General features: G+C 45.1%; 1 protein-coding gene and 1 long non-coding RNA gene across 2 annotated transcripts; one reads left to right on the forward strand and one right to left on the reverse strand.

The window, feature by feature from the left end:
* Positions 1-324: 324 nt before the first annotated feature.
* On the reverse strand, positions 325-7939 carry foxo4 (forkhead box O4). The gene is given in 4 exon segments (XM_030103443.1): positions 325-3741; positions 4546-6056; positions 6538-6639; positions 6641-7939. Coding segments are annotated over 3 exon segments (1935 nt in total). The 5' UTR covers positions 6983-7939; the 3' UTR covers positions 325-3741; positions 4546-4565.
* LOC115397244 (uncharacterized) lies at positions 7924-12394 on the forward strand. Its single transcript, XR_003932447.1, has 3 exons — positions 7924-8142; positions 10175-10367; positions 12277-12394. It is a non-coding gene; the product is annotated as an uncharacterized LOC115397244 (long non-coding RNA).
* Positions 12395-18417: the final 6023 nt, after the last annotated feature.

The raw sequence follows: 18417 nt of genomic DNA on the forward strand, positions 1-18417 counted from the left end.
TGGAAGATAACCATAACTATAGGCTTGTTTTAATATGTCGAGTCAGGTTTTGGCACATATTTTTGGCAATATCCATCTGCAGGGGTGCCTTTAGATGTATTTGAGCATCTGAAAAAGCTTCCTGACCACATACTTTAAAGTATACTTGTTATTTAAACAAACTTTGATAAATAAAAAAAATATATCACCCCCATAAAATCCCCATTTGCTTGTTGCTTCTGGGTTTATGGAATATTTTTCCTTGTCGACGGCGCCCTCTGCTGGCACTGAGGCTCAACGACACTCGATCAATTCACCAGTGAGATGAGTGAGAGAAAAAAAAAACTGGGTTAAACAGTTTATTGAGTTGATTTCTGCTGTTCAGAACTGTTTGTCATCTCTGGCTGACTTTACAAAGTGTAAAGAAAGAAAAAGACAGGAAAAAAAGGGGGCAGAAAGAAAGAAAGAAAGAAAAAAATAACTACCAACATGATAAAAAGAAGAATCTTAACATTATTGGCTTTTGCACAATTCAGTGTTTCCATCGTCCTGTGTGGAGAGAACAGCCTATGCAGACATCTAAAATACTGTATCAAGTGGGGCAATTTTCATTTTTTAAAAACATACAAGGACTAAATACTACCTAAAGAAAAAAAAAAATAAAGCAGAAATCCAATATGTAGATAGTTGCCATTATATAAATGGGAGTACAAAAGAAGTAATAACGTCACACCCGACTGTTTGGAGGAGGCATTAAAAGAGGAGCTGCTCCTTTACAGGCTGCAGTCTACCAACTGTTGATAACAAAACCAACTTCAGGGACATCAGTTAACGAAAACAGCGAAGGTGGGAAAAGAGGGGGCGTTGCATAAGGACTTGCTAAAATCATAACATGTTATGATTGAAAATAGGAAAATCATGCAGTTTAAAAAAAAAAAAAAAAGCTGACCAATGTGGATGGGAGATTATCATTATTATTATCATCATACATGTCAAAACACAGAAAATGAAGAAGGGAGACCACTGCTGGAGGATTTCTACTGCAACGTCAGATTGAGGACCTTGTGTCGTACACAGAAAATTCAAAAGGCCCTGATATGCAGCCGTTTTGCATCGTGGCGGACTGAATATGAAACAAATCTAGCACCATTCGGAGAGAGAAAGAAAGAAGAAATGAGAGAGTGCTTTATACAAATCATGCTAACATATTCACACAGCTACAGTGAAATGATGATTAGGAGTTTAAACTGCAGGGGGAAATTATTATGTCTGATCACGAAATCAAGTACGAACACACACGAAATTTCAAAAAGGAAGGAGATGACAAAATAAAGTCTGGCTACAGAATAACCTCATAAGTAGTGTTTTAAATATTGGCAGTCAGAAAAAAACAAAAAACAAAAAAACAAAATAAGAACCCAAGTAAAAAAGCCCAGGAGTGATACACACAGCTGGACAGCTGCGTCGCCCTGAAGCACGAAAACACGAGAGTCGGATCCGAGATCGACTCTCCGTAAGACAGAAACGTCTCCAGGAGAACACAAAACCTGTTGGTTTCCAGTCACATGTTTGCTGTTATCCGATTGTCACAACCCGACCGGGACTGAAAATCCAACTCTGACCACAGATGTGCGAAAATGCGGCTACATGAAAAATAAACGAGTGTTTGTGACGGGTGGCGGTTGGATGTGGGCTACTTTCAAAGCTGAACTTGAAACCTTGTCGTTCAACAGGAGCGACTGACCCCCTCTGAGTTTATTCCCCTCCGTTACATCTGTTCTGCTCTTCCTCAGCGACTGCTGAGGGCGGCTAATTTAAATCAAATACGGAATGAATTGAAAATAAAAGGTGACCGCATTTCTGAGCACACCGGGTTTGGGTTTGGACGGGTGGCGACGCCGAGGATGCCAGAGCTCAACTGTTTTCCCGCCTGAGAGGTAACTGTTGTACAAATGTCTTTTTTTATCTTCTTATTTTTTTAATGAGATGACTTTTTTTTTTTTTTAATTTTGATGTAAATATCGCACATTTACTTGGATTCAGGAGAAATAAAAGAAGACGAATAAAGCGGGAAGCAGATGGAAGGGAACTGAGTTTTTTTTGCCTCACTTTTAGAGTTTACAGGCGTCTTTTTTTTTGCAAAGCTTATGTACATGAGGATACTGTGTCAGGCTCAAGCGCTCCCTACATGCAATGCAAATATTAGTGTTCATTTGGTTATGTAAAAAAAAAAAAAAAAATCTACATGCATGTTGTCCTTTACAAAAATAAAAGTATAGAAAATTACCGTTAAAAATGATCTGAGAATGCTTCTTCCAATGTAAAAAAAAAACAAAAAACACCACGTCATTAGTAAATATTCATATGCATTAATATCAGATTTTTTTTTCTCCATCTAAATTGTATATTAAAACTATATTCAAATATATTCTTTTGGATGTACTTCTCACACAATGAATTAATTTCTTTAAAGTTAGTACTGAACCGGAGAGGATTTCCTGACTTGAAGCGCTGGAATCCTCCCAGACGACGCATCAGGAAACTGGGTTTTTTCTTTTTTCTTTTCAAATTTCCTTCAAGGTTTCAATAAGCTCTCCTGACAAGTCTGCATAGCATGCCATCCATCATGTACATGTGCAACGTGGGCATCCCACTGACTCTCCGCAGGATTATAAACTCTCTCTTTCACTGAAATGCTAAAACCTCATGTGGAAGTACTCTTAGAGTTTTGGGGTCCCTGTGTTACAGGGAACCTAAGTGCTTTGAAACATGCACAGCCTCTAAATGGACAAAAACACAAAAAAAAAAAGAAAAGGAAAAAAAAAAAAAAAGAAAATCAGGTAGACAACTTGACAGTGGAGTCATACTGCTGTCAAGGACAATATATAATACTTGGCCGACCAATCACCCGAATAAATTTGTCTTTAAATGCCCTGGGTATAAACTCCCACATCACATTTCTTCATTTTTTTTTGTTAGTTGAACTGCACATCAGCGGATGAAAGAAAAAAAAAAACCCATCCTCTAACTTAGATCTACCATAACACACTGGATTGAACGCAAAAGTGGCAAAACCAGAAAATTTAGGTCGAGGCAAAAAATCTGCATCTTTATAAGGTGTAGTCTGGGTGAGACGAGAAGTCGAAGCAAAGTGGAGGATTTGATACTTTCAGTTGTCCCGTCTTCGCTCTCGACCTGCTTCACAGGCGGAGGAAGCGCGCCGCCCCCCCCCCGTTCGGATCAGACGATCCAACAACGTTTTGGTCTGGAAATTCACGCCTAGTGAGCGTCAAGAGGACAACTGGCCATTTCTGCAAAAACACACACTCCGTAAAGTCTGCACTGCCCACGCCGCCCGGGGTACCGTATCCACGCCCTGAAGCTTCTCTCAGGTAACTCAAACACAAACCCATGAGGTGTTTGTTTGTTTCTTTCCACTCTCAAAAGCATTTCTATCACTCATCTTTAAAAATCATCAGTTTGGATTAAAAGACAGAAACGGCTAGCAGCCAGGTCGTTGCCGAGTGCCAAAAAGAAAAACAAAAAACTGAAAACCTGTGCATAGTTGCCTGAATCTTCTCCGTGTCCCCCGCATGTCTTGGCACGTGACATGAGTGAGGTCAGGATTTTACCATTTGAAATCCACGAGAAACGTTGTGTCTGTGTAAAAAAGAAAAAAAGAAGTGTTCTCAGCCATCGGGGTGACGCGATGCACCGGCGGTTTTGCTGTTTGATGAGGTTCTTCTGATTGGAGATGAGTTCCTGGAAGATGAACGGATAAGACCCATGAGTGGCTTTCGGAGTGTTGAACCGAAAAGGTAATTCATCAGTGTGTTTGTGAATGACCGTCACGCCGCGTGTCCATCTGGGACAAATCCAGTCAGAATAATAAAGTGAGTAAAAAAATGACCTAAATGTATCAGATGTCGGACAACTAATCCGTTAATCTGTTCACACTGCCGGCAGCGAGCCGCCGACAATATTTCATTGTTCAAGGACAATAAATGCTTATTGTACTCGCTCTCCTAAAGCACCTAATTCATTTAAGTCTGATATTAAGCCAATAGCTTGATTATTCTCAGGCCACAGCCTTTTTAAAGTGATAATCTGCTTTTTTCTCCTTTGTTTCATATTTCAAAGTGATTACTTTTTTTTTTCTTTTTTTTTTACAGTTTAAAATAATTATTTGTGAGAAAATTACGCTGAAAGGAATTAAGTCACATTATCTGGAGCATGTTGCGTCTCAAAAATCCGAAATATTTCACAATTACTGAAAATAAAAAAGGGGCAAATTACTGGAGCAGAGTTTCAGTCAAATTTTACCTCTAAAAGTGTCTTTTTTATTCAAAAACATTTCTGACTGCAGCTCATCAAATAAATGATAAATTATATTAAACCAAAAAATATTATTTTTATTTCATGAATAACTGTTGAAATGAAATAAGTCATTTCACTAAAGTTGCCAAAACAGTTGATTTTATTTTAGATATTAAATGAAGCAGAGCGGTCAGTGGTTCCTGCCAACATGTGATCAATAGTAAAGAGTGTGTGAGGCGGCGGCTCTACCTGGCTGACACTGTGAAGACTTAGCTGGGCACCCAGCTGTGGGCGGAGCCCTGTGTGGCGGCGGTGCCGGCGTAGCCCTGACCTCCCGGCAGTATGGGGTCAAAGTTGAAGTCGATGCCGTCTCCGTCCATGAGGTCACTGTTGATGATGTAGTCTACGTCACAATCCAGGTTCTCTGTGAACATGTCTATGTCCAAGTCCGTGGGCAGCCGGTCCTGGCCGGCGGGGAAGCAGGACGGCGCGCCGAACTGACCCATCCCCTGCAGGGCGGCGCCGGGGGGGCCCGGGGGGCCCGCGGGGTGGGAGCCCACCGCTGGCCCCTGGCCGTGCTGGGCTTTGAGCGCAGAGAGCTGCGACGGGTCCTGAGACATCCCCGACAGGATCATGCCCAGCCCCATCTGAGCGTGATGCGGCGGCGGCGGCTGCTGGTGGTGCAGGTGGTGCTGCTGCGGCTGCAGCTGCGGCTGCAGCGGGATGGGGGCCACGGGGCTCGGCTCCAGCGCCTTGCCCAACAGCAGCTGGTTGGGTTTCTGCCGCACGCCCACCACGGACGAGCCCATGCCCATCAGGCCCACCCCGCCGGGGTTGGGCATGAGGGGGTCCACCTGGGTCATCAGGACGTCGCTGGGCGGGGGCGAGTCGGAGGTGAGCAGCGCCTCCAGGCTGGAGGGGACATGGGTGTTAAAATGGCCGCTCCCGCGGCCGCCGGGGCCGGACATGTGGTTGAAGAGGGAGTTTCCGAAGGCCGCCGGCTCCTTGTTGGCGGGCCCGCACTGGGACACGGAGGCCGGGGTCCCGGCGTGGGCGGGGGCCTTTGGCAAGCTGGAGGACTGCAGCTGGTGGAAGGAGGGGAAGCTGGAGCCCCGGGGCAGCAGGGTGGAGGCGGAGGGCAGTGGAGTGGGCGGTGCCGGCGGCGCCGTGCTGGGGCTGGCCCCGCCCTGCTGCCCGGTCATCAGAGTGAGGCCGTCGATCAGGTCCAGCTCCTCCATGAGGGTCTCGGTCAGGGTGGGGGTCAGGCTGCTGGCGGCGTACCTCCCCAGCAGGCTGTCCTCGGGGAGGCTGTCGTCGTCCTCCTGGCCGGGCGCGATGGGGGACAGGCGCCCGCTCAGGGTGCTGGCGTTGGAGCTTGTCCGCGGGCGGAAGGTGGTCCACATGTCAGCGTCGTCCAGACTGCCGCGGGACGACGGGCTGCTGCTGTTCACCCCCCACTTGGGAAACTGCTGGGACGAGTTGGGGCTGTCGGCGCCGCCCGAGCCCGTGCCGCCGTCGCCCTGCAGCACCCCTCCCGCGCCCCCGAGGCCGGCCGCCGCCGCCTGCTTCTTGGTCTGCTTGGCCCGCATGCGGCTCTTGAGCAGCTTGCTGCTGTTATCCATGGAGGCGGCGCGGCGGCGGGGAGCCTTCCCCGTCTTCCCTCCCTCCGGATTGAGCATCCACCAGGAGCTCTTGCCCGTCGACTCATTGTGAACTCTGAGGAACTTGTTGTGGAGTGATAAATTGTGACGAATTGAATTCTGGAAAGAGAAAAGCGGTGTTTTCAATGTGGTGCTCTCTGTCAACTTCACTACTTCAAACAGGCAAGAAAACAGAAAATGTTCTACTTTGTGTATGTTTCCCTTACAGCGCCTCCTGGAGGCCACAAGCATTTAAACACCTCACCATCAGGATGACTGATGCTTTGAGCTTTCTGTTAATTCTTATCTCCCTACTTTCAAAAAAAAAAAAAGGTTTGACAGCAGCAAACCAATAGCAGGTGATTATCATTTGGTTTCTGGGGTTTAAACTCCGGCTGGACTCTTTAAATGTCAGCTTTATCAGAGGTCACTCCAGGTCAGAGTCCACATGAGGGGGAAAACACATGACACCCAAACAAAAACACAGAACTCATTCTGCTACATTAAAGTATATAGAACTTTTTGACTTCACATAGGTACAAAGGTAACTAGTTAAATGTATTTTTATGAGATTATTATGAAGACACTGGCAGTGACTGACCTTCCAGCCGGCCGAGCTGTTGCTGTCTCCTTTATCTCTGAAGTAAGGCACTGTCTTCACCATCCACTCGTAGATCTGGGCCAGGGTCAGCCTCTTGTCAGGGGGAGTTCTCGATGGCCTGGCTGATCAGGTCCGCATAGCTCTGGTTCCCCCACGCGTTGCGTCGGGACGACCCCTTGCGGGGCGTCGCTCCGGCTCCGCCCACCCCGGACACCACCCCGCCCTCGGCCGCCGCCGCCGCCGCTTTCTCGGGCTCGGAGGCGATTTGCTGCGGCTCGGGCTTGTCCTCGTCGGCGGGAGGGGTCCCCGCGGCGGACTCGGTGCCGTCCACTCCCTCCGGCTTGACAGCCGAGATGTCGGGTCTGGGCAGGGGCCACGTGCACGAACGGGGTCTGCTCTGCGGCTCGAAATCTGGGTCAATCGGAGGCACCGAGGAGTCCTCCATGGTGGTCCTCTGAACTTCCACTCAGTCAGCACGGTTCACTTAAAACATTTAACTTTTCGGCTCAGAGGTCTCTGTGAGTGTTGGAAAAAAAAAAGAAAAGAAAACAATATGGCTGAGCCGCTGCGGGGGTGTCAACAGAGGGCCCTACAAAAGAGACGTAATAATCTGGACACACCAGTAACCTCGGTTAATCCTCAGATTGGAGATTAGGGAACCCAAATAATCTCCTTAATAGTAACTATCATAAACCTTCCGATTTATATAGAAAGAAGGACTGTGTCGGCTGTTCCTTTGTTTGAATGAAATAACAGAAGTGGCAGAAAGAACCAAAACATCTGGATTTACAGATGCCCTGATCGAGTTATTTATAAAGTTTTTAGTGGGAAATGAAACAAATCGATTTAACACTCAAGTAAAAAAAAAAAAAAAAAACTTTTTTTGGAGGAATAAATTATGTAAAAAAAAAAAAAGTGATGAAAAAAGTCAAAACATTTGGTGTAGACTGTGAGAATGAGCCCCGGGAGTTCGACTGTAAACTGACATGCAGGGATTATCTACGCTGTTACAAAGGAGCTCTGAGGAGCGCCTGTCCGTCTGTAAACAACGTGCTGTCCAAGGAGTCCTCAGGACGGAAAAATACCAACAAAACACGCCAGAACTTTAAAAGAAATGACCCGCGGTTTACCAGAAGCAGTCCCAAACCGGCTCGGTTCATTCGGTGTGAAATGACGAGGTGCGGCGGGGTTTGTTCAACAAACTGCCCCAAAGTGTCGCAACAGTACGGAGACCTGTCCAGCCGCCGCTCCGGCCTGTGCGGCGAACATCCAAACTGTCGTCCAGCGGCGGTGAGCAGCGGGAGGACGCGGTCCGAGCTCACACTTTAGCTTTGTTGATAGAGATAAAGTGCAGAGATGAGAGAAGCGTGGTCAAGGGGGAAAAAAAAGTCCGTGCCTCAGGTCTGCACGATCCGCCACATTGCGGCCAGGCGCATGTCACCATCTGCCATGTTTCCCCACACTCCTGCCGCGGCACACGATGCTCGAAGAAGCGCGTATTTTAGCAGGAATTACCCCTTCTCCACCGAGGCCCGCGGCTCCGCCGGTCGTCGCCGGTGGTTTCGGTGTGCGGAGCCCCCGACTGGAGGCTGAAGCCGCCCGGAGGTGAGTCTTCTCCCACTCGCCGCACTTTGAAAACACCACGATAGCCCCCGGAACGCTAGCCGCTTAAGCTCCTGCTACTCCAGAGTTTACAATCCGGGGAAAAGTCCGTGAAAACGCTCCGAGAACTCCCTCCAAGTAGTCGCTTCTCTTCAAAGACGGGTTTTGAGAAAGTTCGCGTCGCTGCGGCTCCTCCGGAGTCTTTTTGACTTGTTTTGTTTTGTTTTGTTTTGACTCGAGGCGAAGACTCCCTTCTGACGTCTGTTTACCACTGTCAGGCAGCGCGCTCTGCGCATGCGCACCGCGGACTTGTGGGAAGTGGAGTCCTTCAGGTGACAGCGCGGGCGTAAACAGCCGCTCGTGGAGTCAACATGTACCTGTCCTGTAGTAACACATTATGTAAGAGTTTATGAAACCGCTGAGTACACGTAGTCCAGTTAAGGTGTTAATGAGGGGAATCCTGGAAGTCACAACAAAACAACACACTGATTTACAATCCTGCTGAAATTCCTGTTTTCAGTTTGTTCACCTCCATAATAAGTTCATGTTTCTTGATGTTTCTTAAATGTTGAATAAAAAAAACTGAATATTTTTTATTTCAAGAAATTATTTCCTTAAAGTTTAAAACAAGCTTAGGTTACAAAGGGCAAACAATACAAAGTGACCAAAAACACAATCTTTATTCCTTCTTACAACAGGACATTATAAAACATGAAAGTAGCCATCATTCAATCTAGACATAATATTGAATGAAATTATCTTTTTAAAGATTGCTTTTTTTTTTAGAGAAAAATCTCTTTAGTTTGGCACTATTAAACTCAATAAATGAAAAATGTAGTGGAAACATGCAGGCCGATGGGTAAAGCTCCTGTCTAATACACAAATGCTTAGAAACCAACCCACACTCCTTGATATTAATCGTTTTTCATGTATGGTAATTCACTGAATAACACTTTTGTCAACTATACACCAAACTGATATGATTAAGATATTCAACTCTTCAACTAATACTCGTCTTGAACATTTGACACACAATGTCAGAGCCACACTATCAATAAATAATTCAAGGGCCCTGGGTGATATTTCACTTCAGCACTGGGGATTATTATGAATAGAAAAACTAGATAAAGATTACAGCCATGGTGGGTCACATAACATTCTTGTGATCTTTGCATCAGTTAGTTCTTGGTAACGTTTGTTGCATTGGTTAATTAGCACATGAATATAACAAAATATAGCTATAAAAAAAAGATACATGCAAACCATTGTTTTAAAAAGACTTGTCAGACAGTGTAAACTGGCATGGACTGCAAACCAATACAATAAGGTAATTTCATTTTCACTTGAGTCCTTCCACGTCACTGGAATTATATCTTGCTTTATTTCTATTCCATAGTTTACATGAGTTTCACCCCATGTATAAAAACCTTTCCTGTGCTGGAGTATTACTGAATGTGGGCATGATTTGAAGTGGGTGAGTCAGGGCAGACAGGGAAAGCTGCAGGTGTGTCGCAACCACCAAATTGCTCCTTTTGAAAATAACCCATGTTCAGTGACATTCATATTCACAACAGGTTTCCGCTCCCTCGAGGAGCAGTGATCATCGCTTATTTTTCTACTTGGTTGATTTGTTTGGATTTGTTTTCTCCACAAAGTTTGAATTATTTTATAAGTTCAGCATTAAGTTAAAATCCACATCTTGTTTAGCTGTGAAACTATACGTATCTGGCTGAAGGAGCAAAAAGACTCATCTGGAAAGTGTGTGTCAATGAATGTTGTGTAGAAGACTGGTGAACAGTGGAATCAAAGGTAGATTAAGAAATGAGAAAAGATATTGTTTACTCCACCCTCATCCAGTCATGGAACAGACGTTTGTACATGTGACTGTTGCGCGTTAACTTCTACATAGCTTTCTTTTTGTCTGGTAATCCTGTCTCATTTGAAAGGCTCGTGCGGCTTCCTGCTCATTGTAATGAAAAAGTAACACACCGCACCCATACCGCACTTAATCTCCATCTTTAATATTTGCCTTTAGATGCTGCACCATTCCTCGTTAGCTGAGTCACGGCTAAGAAGAGGCAGGCTTCCTGTGTAAAATGCTTCAGTGGCTCCAGGCATCTGATCGCCAGGTGCAGGCCCAGTTTGCCGTTCTTGCTCTGCTATGACTAACGTAATTGCACACGCTGTAGGATCAACACAAGGAGCCAGAGTCCATGTGCAGTCTGCAGGTAACCAGACCCACCACAGCGCTTCTCTCCTGCTGGTGAGCCTTTTCTGTGTCAGTCTTCTGCTGAACTCTGGATGAATGTGAGCTCAGGGTGTCTGGGCCTTCGCTGCTGGCTGCTGGGATGTTTGTCTTGAATAAAACAGTTTTTTTTTGGTTTTTTTTTTTTGGAAGGCCCAGGCAAACACAGACACTGTTTAATACACTCTAAACTAAAGTATGCAGTTAAAGAGCTGTGAAACCAACCATAACATGGCTGTTTACTGGGAACTAATGCTTTGATGAGGGTGATAACATAAAGCTGCAGCAAAAAGAACTGAAGATTTTCCCCTCCTCATTTTTTTTTTTCCGTTCCCTTTTCTTTAATGATGAGGTTGACAGCCACACTCGCCGTTACACAGGCCTGAAACTTAACATGTTTCAGCAAACACCCCAAAACTAATAAAGCTTTAGGATCTTAATTTGACCTCCCAGCTGGTTCGATAAACTTCTGATTGCATTAAGGTTGTTGATATATCTTCATTTGTTTGAAGTGATGAACTGAAGATTTGTGCAGCTGGGTGGAGTTGACTCCTGCATGTGGTACAGTCAGGCTGTTCAGATGACTGACAAAAGATGCCTTCAGATTAATCACAAACATTCATGTGAAGTTGTTAACTGAACAAAGGTGATTTTCTTTGCCTTTTCCCAGAACCACCCTTGCATCCGTTTCGTGGTTCACTGCTTGGAAGTATAACTCTTGTGACTCAGAAGATAAAAACTTACCTGACACGTCTCAGCAAATGTTGCAAAGTGAAGCGTTGGTAATTTTATTTGCGGTATGTTTTTTAAATAACTACGAAACTGAGCTTCAACTGAGAAAAACTGTGAAACTGGATCAAATATACCCTGTCATGACCGTGTTATGCAGGTTGTCTCTGGCTAAAGCGATTCACCAGGAGATGTCTGTAAAATTCGTTGAGCCACTGCTACCATTTTGATATAATCTTTTCCACTGTCACTCCTGGATCACTGGAGTCCCGGAAATTGTTATGAGCCAAGAAATGGCTGAGAAAGCCATCATATAGCAGAAACCAGCCGTGATTCCTCCTCATTTGACAAAAATTCAATACGTTCTACAAGATGTTGTCTGGTTATTGATGCTTTGTCGAGCTATAATTGCACTGTAAATAATTACCAGGATTTCACAATAGTCAATTGTAAAATTTCACTCTAAATTGCAATATTATTACTTTACAGGATCTAAATTTAACGTTCACAGTATGACACTGTAATTTAGAAGTTTACTGTAAAAACAGAGCCATCACAGTAAAGTACTGTATAATTTGTTGTTTTAATTATTACTGGGATTTCACAGCTTTCTATTGTGTTATTTCAGTGCAAAATAAAGTATTAAGAGTCTCCACGCAAAAACACAGCAAATTACATGAACTGCACTGAATTGTGGGACCTGCTGCGGATTTTTTAAAATATTATTAACTGTTGGTGTATGGACTTGATACCACCCGCCCGGAGAACAAGAGAAGGTAATTTAGCCTCGTTTTCCACCTGTGCGTTCACTATATTGGCATTTTAAAAAAGTGTGACACCCACCTCACCGAAGGCTGCGAGAGACAACCACACGGAGGATTAACACGGTTAGATGGTTTGATGAACTGTCTGTGTGAGCTAAAGGGGCGTTTTGTGTCACTGTTTGCTCCACATTTTGATTTGAGGCTGTGTCTGCGGTAACGCTCGCAAGTTAGATAGTTGGTTTGACATGGTACAAAACACCCACGCTGACGTTTGCTTACGTTTCTCTTGCAGTAGACCAGCACGTGGCTAATATAACACCAGTGCTTTTTTTTTTTCTTATTTTTTCCAACTATTTCTTGATCCATCGACGGCTTGTAACCAGGGTGTTTGTCTTTTAGGCCTTCTACTCCTGATGCCATACTTCAAAGAGCCCAAAACCTCCATCATGCCTGAGTAAGTAACGTAACGTAAGTTGTTAAAAAGATAAATAAGCGTGTAGAGAAGGGCTCTCGAGAAGGGCTGGACTCTCTGCTTCTCTGGCGTTACCCGCGGTGAGAGGCGGCGGGCTGGTGTGGGTTTCTTATAGCCCCACAGCTCAGCCGCCATGTGTTGGAGTTCACCCCAGTGAACGAGAGGGTCGCATCCCTGCGCCTTCGGGTCGGGGATAGGTTCCTCACTGTTGTTTCGGCTTATGGGCCGAACAGCAGTGCAGAGTACCTGGCCTTCTTGGAGTCCCTGGGAGGGGTGCTGGACAGTGCTCCGACTGGGCACTCCATTGTTCTACTGGGGGACTTCAACGCCCAAGTGGGTAGCGACAGTGAGACCTGGAAGTGGGTGATTGGATCGCATGGCCTCTCTGATCTGAACCCGAGTGGTGTTTTGTTATTGGACTTCTGTGCTAGTCACAGTTTGTCCATAACAAACACCATGTTCGAGCACAGGGGTGTCCATAAGTGCACTTGGCACCAGGACACCCTAGGTCGGAGGTCGATGATCGACTTTGTTGTCGTGTCATCTGACCTCCGGCCGTGTGTTTTGGACATTCGGGTGAAGAGAGGAGCAGAGCTGTCGTCCGATCACCACCTGGTGGTGAGTTGGATTCGCTGGCGGAGGAGAAAACCGGACAGACTTGGCAGACCCAAACGTGTTGTGAGGGTCTGTTGGGAACGTCTGGTGGAACGCTCTTGTCAGCATGGTTTTCAACTCCCCCCTCTGGGAGAGCTTCTCTCATGTCCCGAGGGAGGCTGGGGACATTAAGTCCGAGTGGACCATGTTCTCCACCTCCATTGTCGAAGCAGCTGCCCAGAGCTGTGGTCGTAAGGTCTCCGGTGCCTGTCGTGGTGGCAAACCCCGAACCCGGTGGTGGACACCAGAAGTAAGGGCGGCCGTCAAGCTGAAGAAGGAGTCCTATTGAGCCTTGTTGGCTCGTGGGACTCCAGAAGCAGCTGAAAGGTACCGGCAGGCCAAGCGAACTGCAGCCTGAGTGGTTGTGGAGGCAAAAACTCGGGTCTGGGAGGAGTTCGGGGAGGCCATGGAGGAAGACTATCAGTCGGCCTCGAAGAAATTCTGGCAAACTGTCCGGTGCCTCAGGAGGGGAAAGCAGGTCTCCGCCAACACTGTTTACAGTGGAGGTGGGGAGTTGCTGACCTCAACTGGGGATATCATAGGATGGTGGAAGGAATACTTCGAGGACCTCCTCAATCCCGTCGCCATGTCTTCCGTGGAGGAAGCACAGGCTGAGGTCTCAGAGGTGGACTCGTCCATCACCCAAGCCGAAGTCACCAAGGTGGTTGGTAAGCTCCTCAGTGGCAAGGCACCGGGGGTGGACGAGATTCGCCCTGAGTACCTTAAGTCTCTGGATGTGCAGGGGCTGTCTTGGTTGACACGTCTCTGCAACATCGCGTGGCAGTCGGGGACAGTGCCTCTGGATTGGCAGACCGGGGTGGTGGTCCCCCTGTTTAAAAAGGGGGACCGGAGGATGTGCTCCAACTATAGGAGGATCACACTCCTCAGCCTCCCCGTTAAAGTCTATTCCAGGGTACTGGAGAAGAGGATCCGACCAATAGTCGAACCTCGGATTCAGGAGGAACAATGTGGTTTTCGTCCTGGTCGTGGAACAGTGGACCAGCTCTATACCCTCCATAGGGTGCTCGAAGGCTCGTGGGAGTTTGCCATGTGTCCGCATGTGTTTTGTGGACTTGGAGAAAGCATTCGACCGTGTCCCTCGTGGTGTCTTGTGGGGGGTGCTCTGGGAATACGGAGTCCGGGGCCCCTTGTTAAGGGCCGTCCGTTCTCTGTATGACCAGAGTAGGAGTCTGGTCCGCATTGCCGGCAGTAAGTCGGACCTGTTCTCGGTGCATGTTGGACTCCGACAGGGCTGCCCTTTGTCACCGGTTCTGTTCATCATTTTTATGGACAGAATTTCTAGGTGCAGCCAGGGGCCGGAGGGGGTCCGGTTCGGGGACCACAGGATTTCATCTTTGCTTTTTGCAGATGATGTTATCCTGTTGGCTTCATTGAACCCAGACCTGCAGCATGCACTGGGGCGGTTCGCAGCCGAGTGTGAAGTGACAGGAATGAGGATCAGCACCTCCAAATCCGAGGCCATGGTCCTTGACCGGAAGAAGGTGGCTTGCCCTCTCCAGGTCGGTGGAGAGATCCTAGCAGTGGTGGAGTAGTGGAGCAGTTTAAGTATCTTGGGGTCTTGTTCACGAGTGGGGGACGGATGGAGCGTGAGATTGACAGGCGGATCGGTGCAGTGTCTGCAGTGATGCAGTCGTTGTATCGGTCCATTGTGGTGAAGAGGGAGCTGAGCCGAAAGGCGAAGCTCTCGATTTACCGGTCAATCTACGTTCCCACCCTCTCCGATGGTCATGAGCTTTGGGTCATGACCAAAAGGACAAGATCCCGGATACAAGCAGCCGAAATGAGTTTCCTTCGTAGGGTGGCTGAGCGCTCCCTTAGAGATAGGGTGAGGAGCTCAGTCACCAGGGAGGAGCTCAGAGTAGAGCCGCTTCTCCTCCACATCGAGAGGGGCCAGCTGAGGTGGATCGGGCATCTGTTTAGGATGCCTCCTGGATGCCTCCCTGGGGAGGTTTTCCGGGCATGACGGACTGAAGACCTTCCTTTTCAGAAAGGCATACCAGCAATAATGTTGCTTAAAGTGTGCTGTATTGTATTGTTTTTACCCTGCGCTTGTTTTTAAATCCTGTGTCTCATGTAGCACTTTGAGATTTGATTTTAAATGTAAAGTGCATTACAAATAAAATCTATTATTATTATTATGTCCCACCGGGAGGAGACCCCGGGGAATACCCAGGACACGCTGGAGAGACTATGTCTCTCGGCTGGCCTGGGACCGCCTTGGGATCCTCCCAGAAGAGCTGGAGGAAGTGTCTGGGGACAGGGAAGTCTGGGCATCTCTGCTGAGACTGCTGCCCCCACGACCCGGCCCCGGATAAGCGGTGGAAGATGGATGGATGGATGGATGGATGATTTCATAAGTAAGCACAAATTCTGCAACAGATGTATGAAACAGATCTTATTTTACAGCCATGTGCCACTGCTGCTGATGTACTAAGGACACAGGAGCTGTCACAAGGTATTGTTACTTTGATTTAACTTTATATTTGTAGGAAAAATGTGAAAACTGTGAATATTTTATAAATGATTATAAATTTATTACATATGTCTACTTACTGTACCTGGCTGACTAATGTTTTGAAAATGTTTTTGCTAAATTTTGTCTTATCATCTTATTTCCACCTCTTCTGATAATTTTTTTCTTTCAGCTTTGAATGTTGCTAATCATCTCAAGCACATTCAGCATTCCACATCTTAATGAATGCATAGATCTGCTTATTTCAGGTGACCTGATGAAGCCAAGGGCGTGGTCGTTGTCGATTGAGGAACAAGTGGTGATGGGACCATACAGCTGTTGCAAATTTTATACATTTTATAAATGAGCATGTATGCTTGTTCTAAATATGTTGGAAACATGTTTGCCCAGGAAAATTTCCTGTTAAATGTAATATTGCTCTTTGCACTTATCGCAAGCTTGATTAAAAAGTGAAAAAAGTCATTTTGTTCTGTTTTGTTTTTTGAGCATAAAATGAGAGGGTGCAGTAAAATTACAGTTAACAAATGGATTTTACAATATATTACACTGTTATTTAAGTTGTAAATTTACAGTAAGTTATTGGTTAATAATTGCGTTACTTTTACAGTAATTCAACGTAAATATTTTCACAGCAATTTACTGTACGTATTTCACATTAGTTTACAGTAAATCCACAGCTAATTACTGCTATATCACGGTATTTCCTTGGGCATGGCAACCATGAATTTACGCTAAAGTGCTGTTGTTTTATTGTAAATTACTGTGGAAAAATTACCATAAAGTACTGTGGATTAATTACGTCGCTTTGGACAAAAGCGTCTGCTAAATGAAATTGTAGAATTGTAGAATTGTAGAATTGTAGAATTACGGTAAATTGTGAAAATATTTATAGCTAATTGCAGTGAAAGTAATGCAATTATTAACCAATAATTTATTGTGATTTCACAGTGAAATTTCTTGCAGTGTGGGTTTGAAAAGCAAATGAAGGATAAATGGTGTGTGTATCATACTGGTGGAGTGATCACATGCTCCCCACATGTGAGAAGGTTGTGGGTTCAAATATGCGCCACTTGTGCAGTTTGCATGCTTTCTCAGACAACATAGGTATTCTTTGGGTACTCTAATTTCTGTCCACAGTCCAAAAACATACATGTGAGGTTAATTGAACACCCCAAATTGCCCGTTAATGTGAATGTGTGCCATCTCTTTGCTGGTGATAGAGGTGGGATAGAGGATGGATGATAGATATCATAATGTAAATTCAAGGGTTTATTTTCTGTGCTTTAACATATCTGAATATTAAATGTTAACATATTCAATTTATAACTGAAATAGAGGAAAAAGGACATAATGCTCATGCATTATTTTTTATTTGACCTTTTTTTTTTTTTTTTTTTACAGGACATGTTTGTTTGCACTTTTTGCCCAAAATGATGAGCAATTACATCGATGAAAGAGAGTGTGAGAGTGGTAGAAAATATACCTTAAAGCAGTGACGAGGATGAGTCAGTAGCTTTCAGTCAGGACGAGTTAGAGTCAGGAAGAGAAGCAGGAGAAGGCCCGTTCAGAATCCAACATAAGATTTTATGTGACAGTGCTTTTACTAAGGGACACTTACATTTTGAATTGATCATTGTAGTCTCAAGTATCTATATGGGCTTCTCCACCATTTTGTTGGCCCCTCAGCTGTGTTGTATATGCCTTAAAGGTTAAAACATCTTTATACTGGGAAAAAAAATCAGGAATTCATTTTGCTGCAGTTGATATAACCTCGCCTTTATTTTTTATGGGCAGCTGATCAGTAAAATAGCACTTTGTGTACAATTTACATGGATGTGGTTAGAAAGACATTGTGATATTTTATCTTTTGCCACATTTAAACTTATAACTTCTACAGCCTTGGACTAGCAGCTCCCAGAAAATATGTGTCCTCAAGAGAAGAGAAACGACACCAGAAGGCAAAGTTACAATTATTTAAATCTCTTCTTTGGCTCTTATTCAATGTTTACAGTTGGTTTCACTGTTGACTTTCTCTATTTGCTCTCTATGTGTTTATTTATCTTCATATTTCAGGAAAGTTTTCAAGTATTTGGAGTCAGAGTAATTAACGGCACATCTTCCAGACTGCTGATCCACCTCAGATCCAGGAGGTCCAGAAGCCGACTCCAGTTGGCGATGGACACAGACAAGCTACACTCTGTGTGACCAGTCCATCGCAGGCGACCTGTGCCAGTGATATTTGAAAAGAGAATGAACAAATGGCAAACATAAGAATGCAAGAAAAAAGTCAAATGTGCAATATTGTACATAATAGCTTTGAAAGCAATTAAGATAATTACACAAACAAATACAGTTTAAGATTTTTTTTTAAATTGTGTGTTTTTGAATACAACAAAGAACTGCAAAATAAAATGTTATTTGATATTGATTCTTCACTATGGGGAAAATATATTTGTTTTACGTATTTATTTTATGTGTGGGTCTATGGCTTCCTGACCAACAGCGGTTCCAGGGGGAAATCACCTGTCCCCCCGACGCACCCTGAACATTAGTGCTCACTTGGCTCCTTGTCACTGGAAAAGCAAATGGTTCTTAGGAGATGCAATATTTCAGTGAACTAAGCACAGTGGCACCTGGTTCTTCTTGGTGGAAAAGGGATTACAGGAAGGATAAGGAGGAACTTTTTCCTTCAAGCTGTCTGCCTACTGTAACTTTTTTATACAATTTGGCACACACACATGCACACGCACACACACTCACACACACATGCACATATTTCTTGTTTGTTTTAATCTTTCTTCGTATTATTATCATTGTTGCTTTAATAGGCACTAAACACATTCCACTGAACGCTACACAGTGTATAATTGTGTTTGTGGCAAATTAAGGCCTTGGCTTTATTTGCAAGCAACTTGGCACA

This window comes from Salarias fasciatus, chromosome 2 (genome assembly GCF_902148845.1).
Source record: "Salarias fasciatus chromosome 2, fSalaFa1.1, whole genome shotgun sequence".
Taxonomy (NCBI): domain Eukaryota; kingdom Metazoa; phylum Chordata; class Actinopteri; order Blenniiformes; family Blenniidae; genus Salarias; species Salarias fasciatus.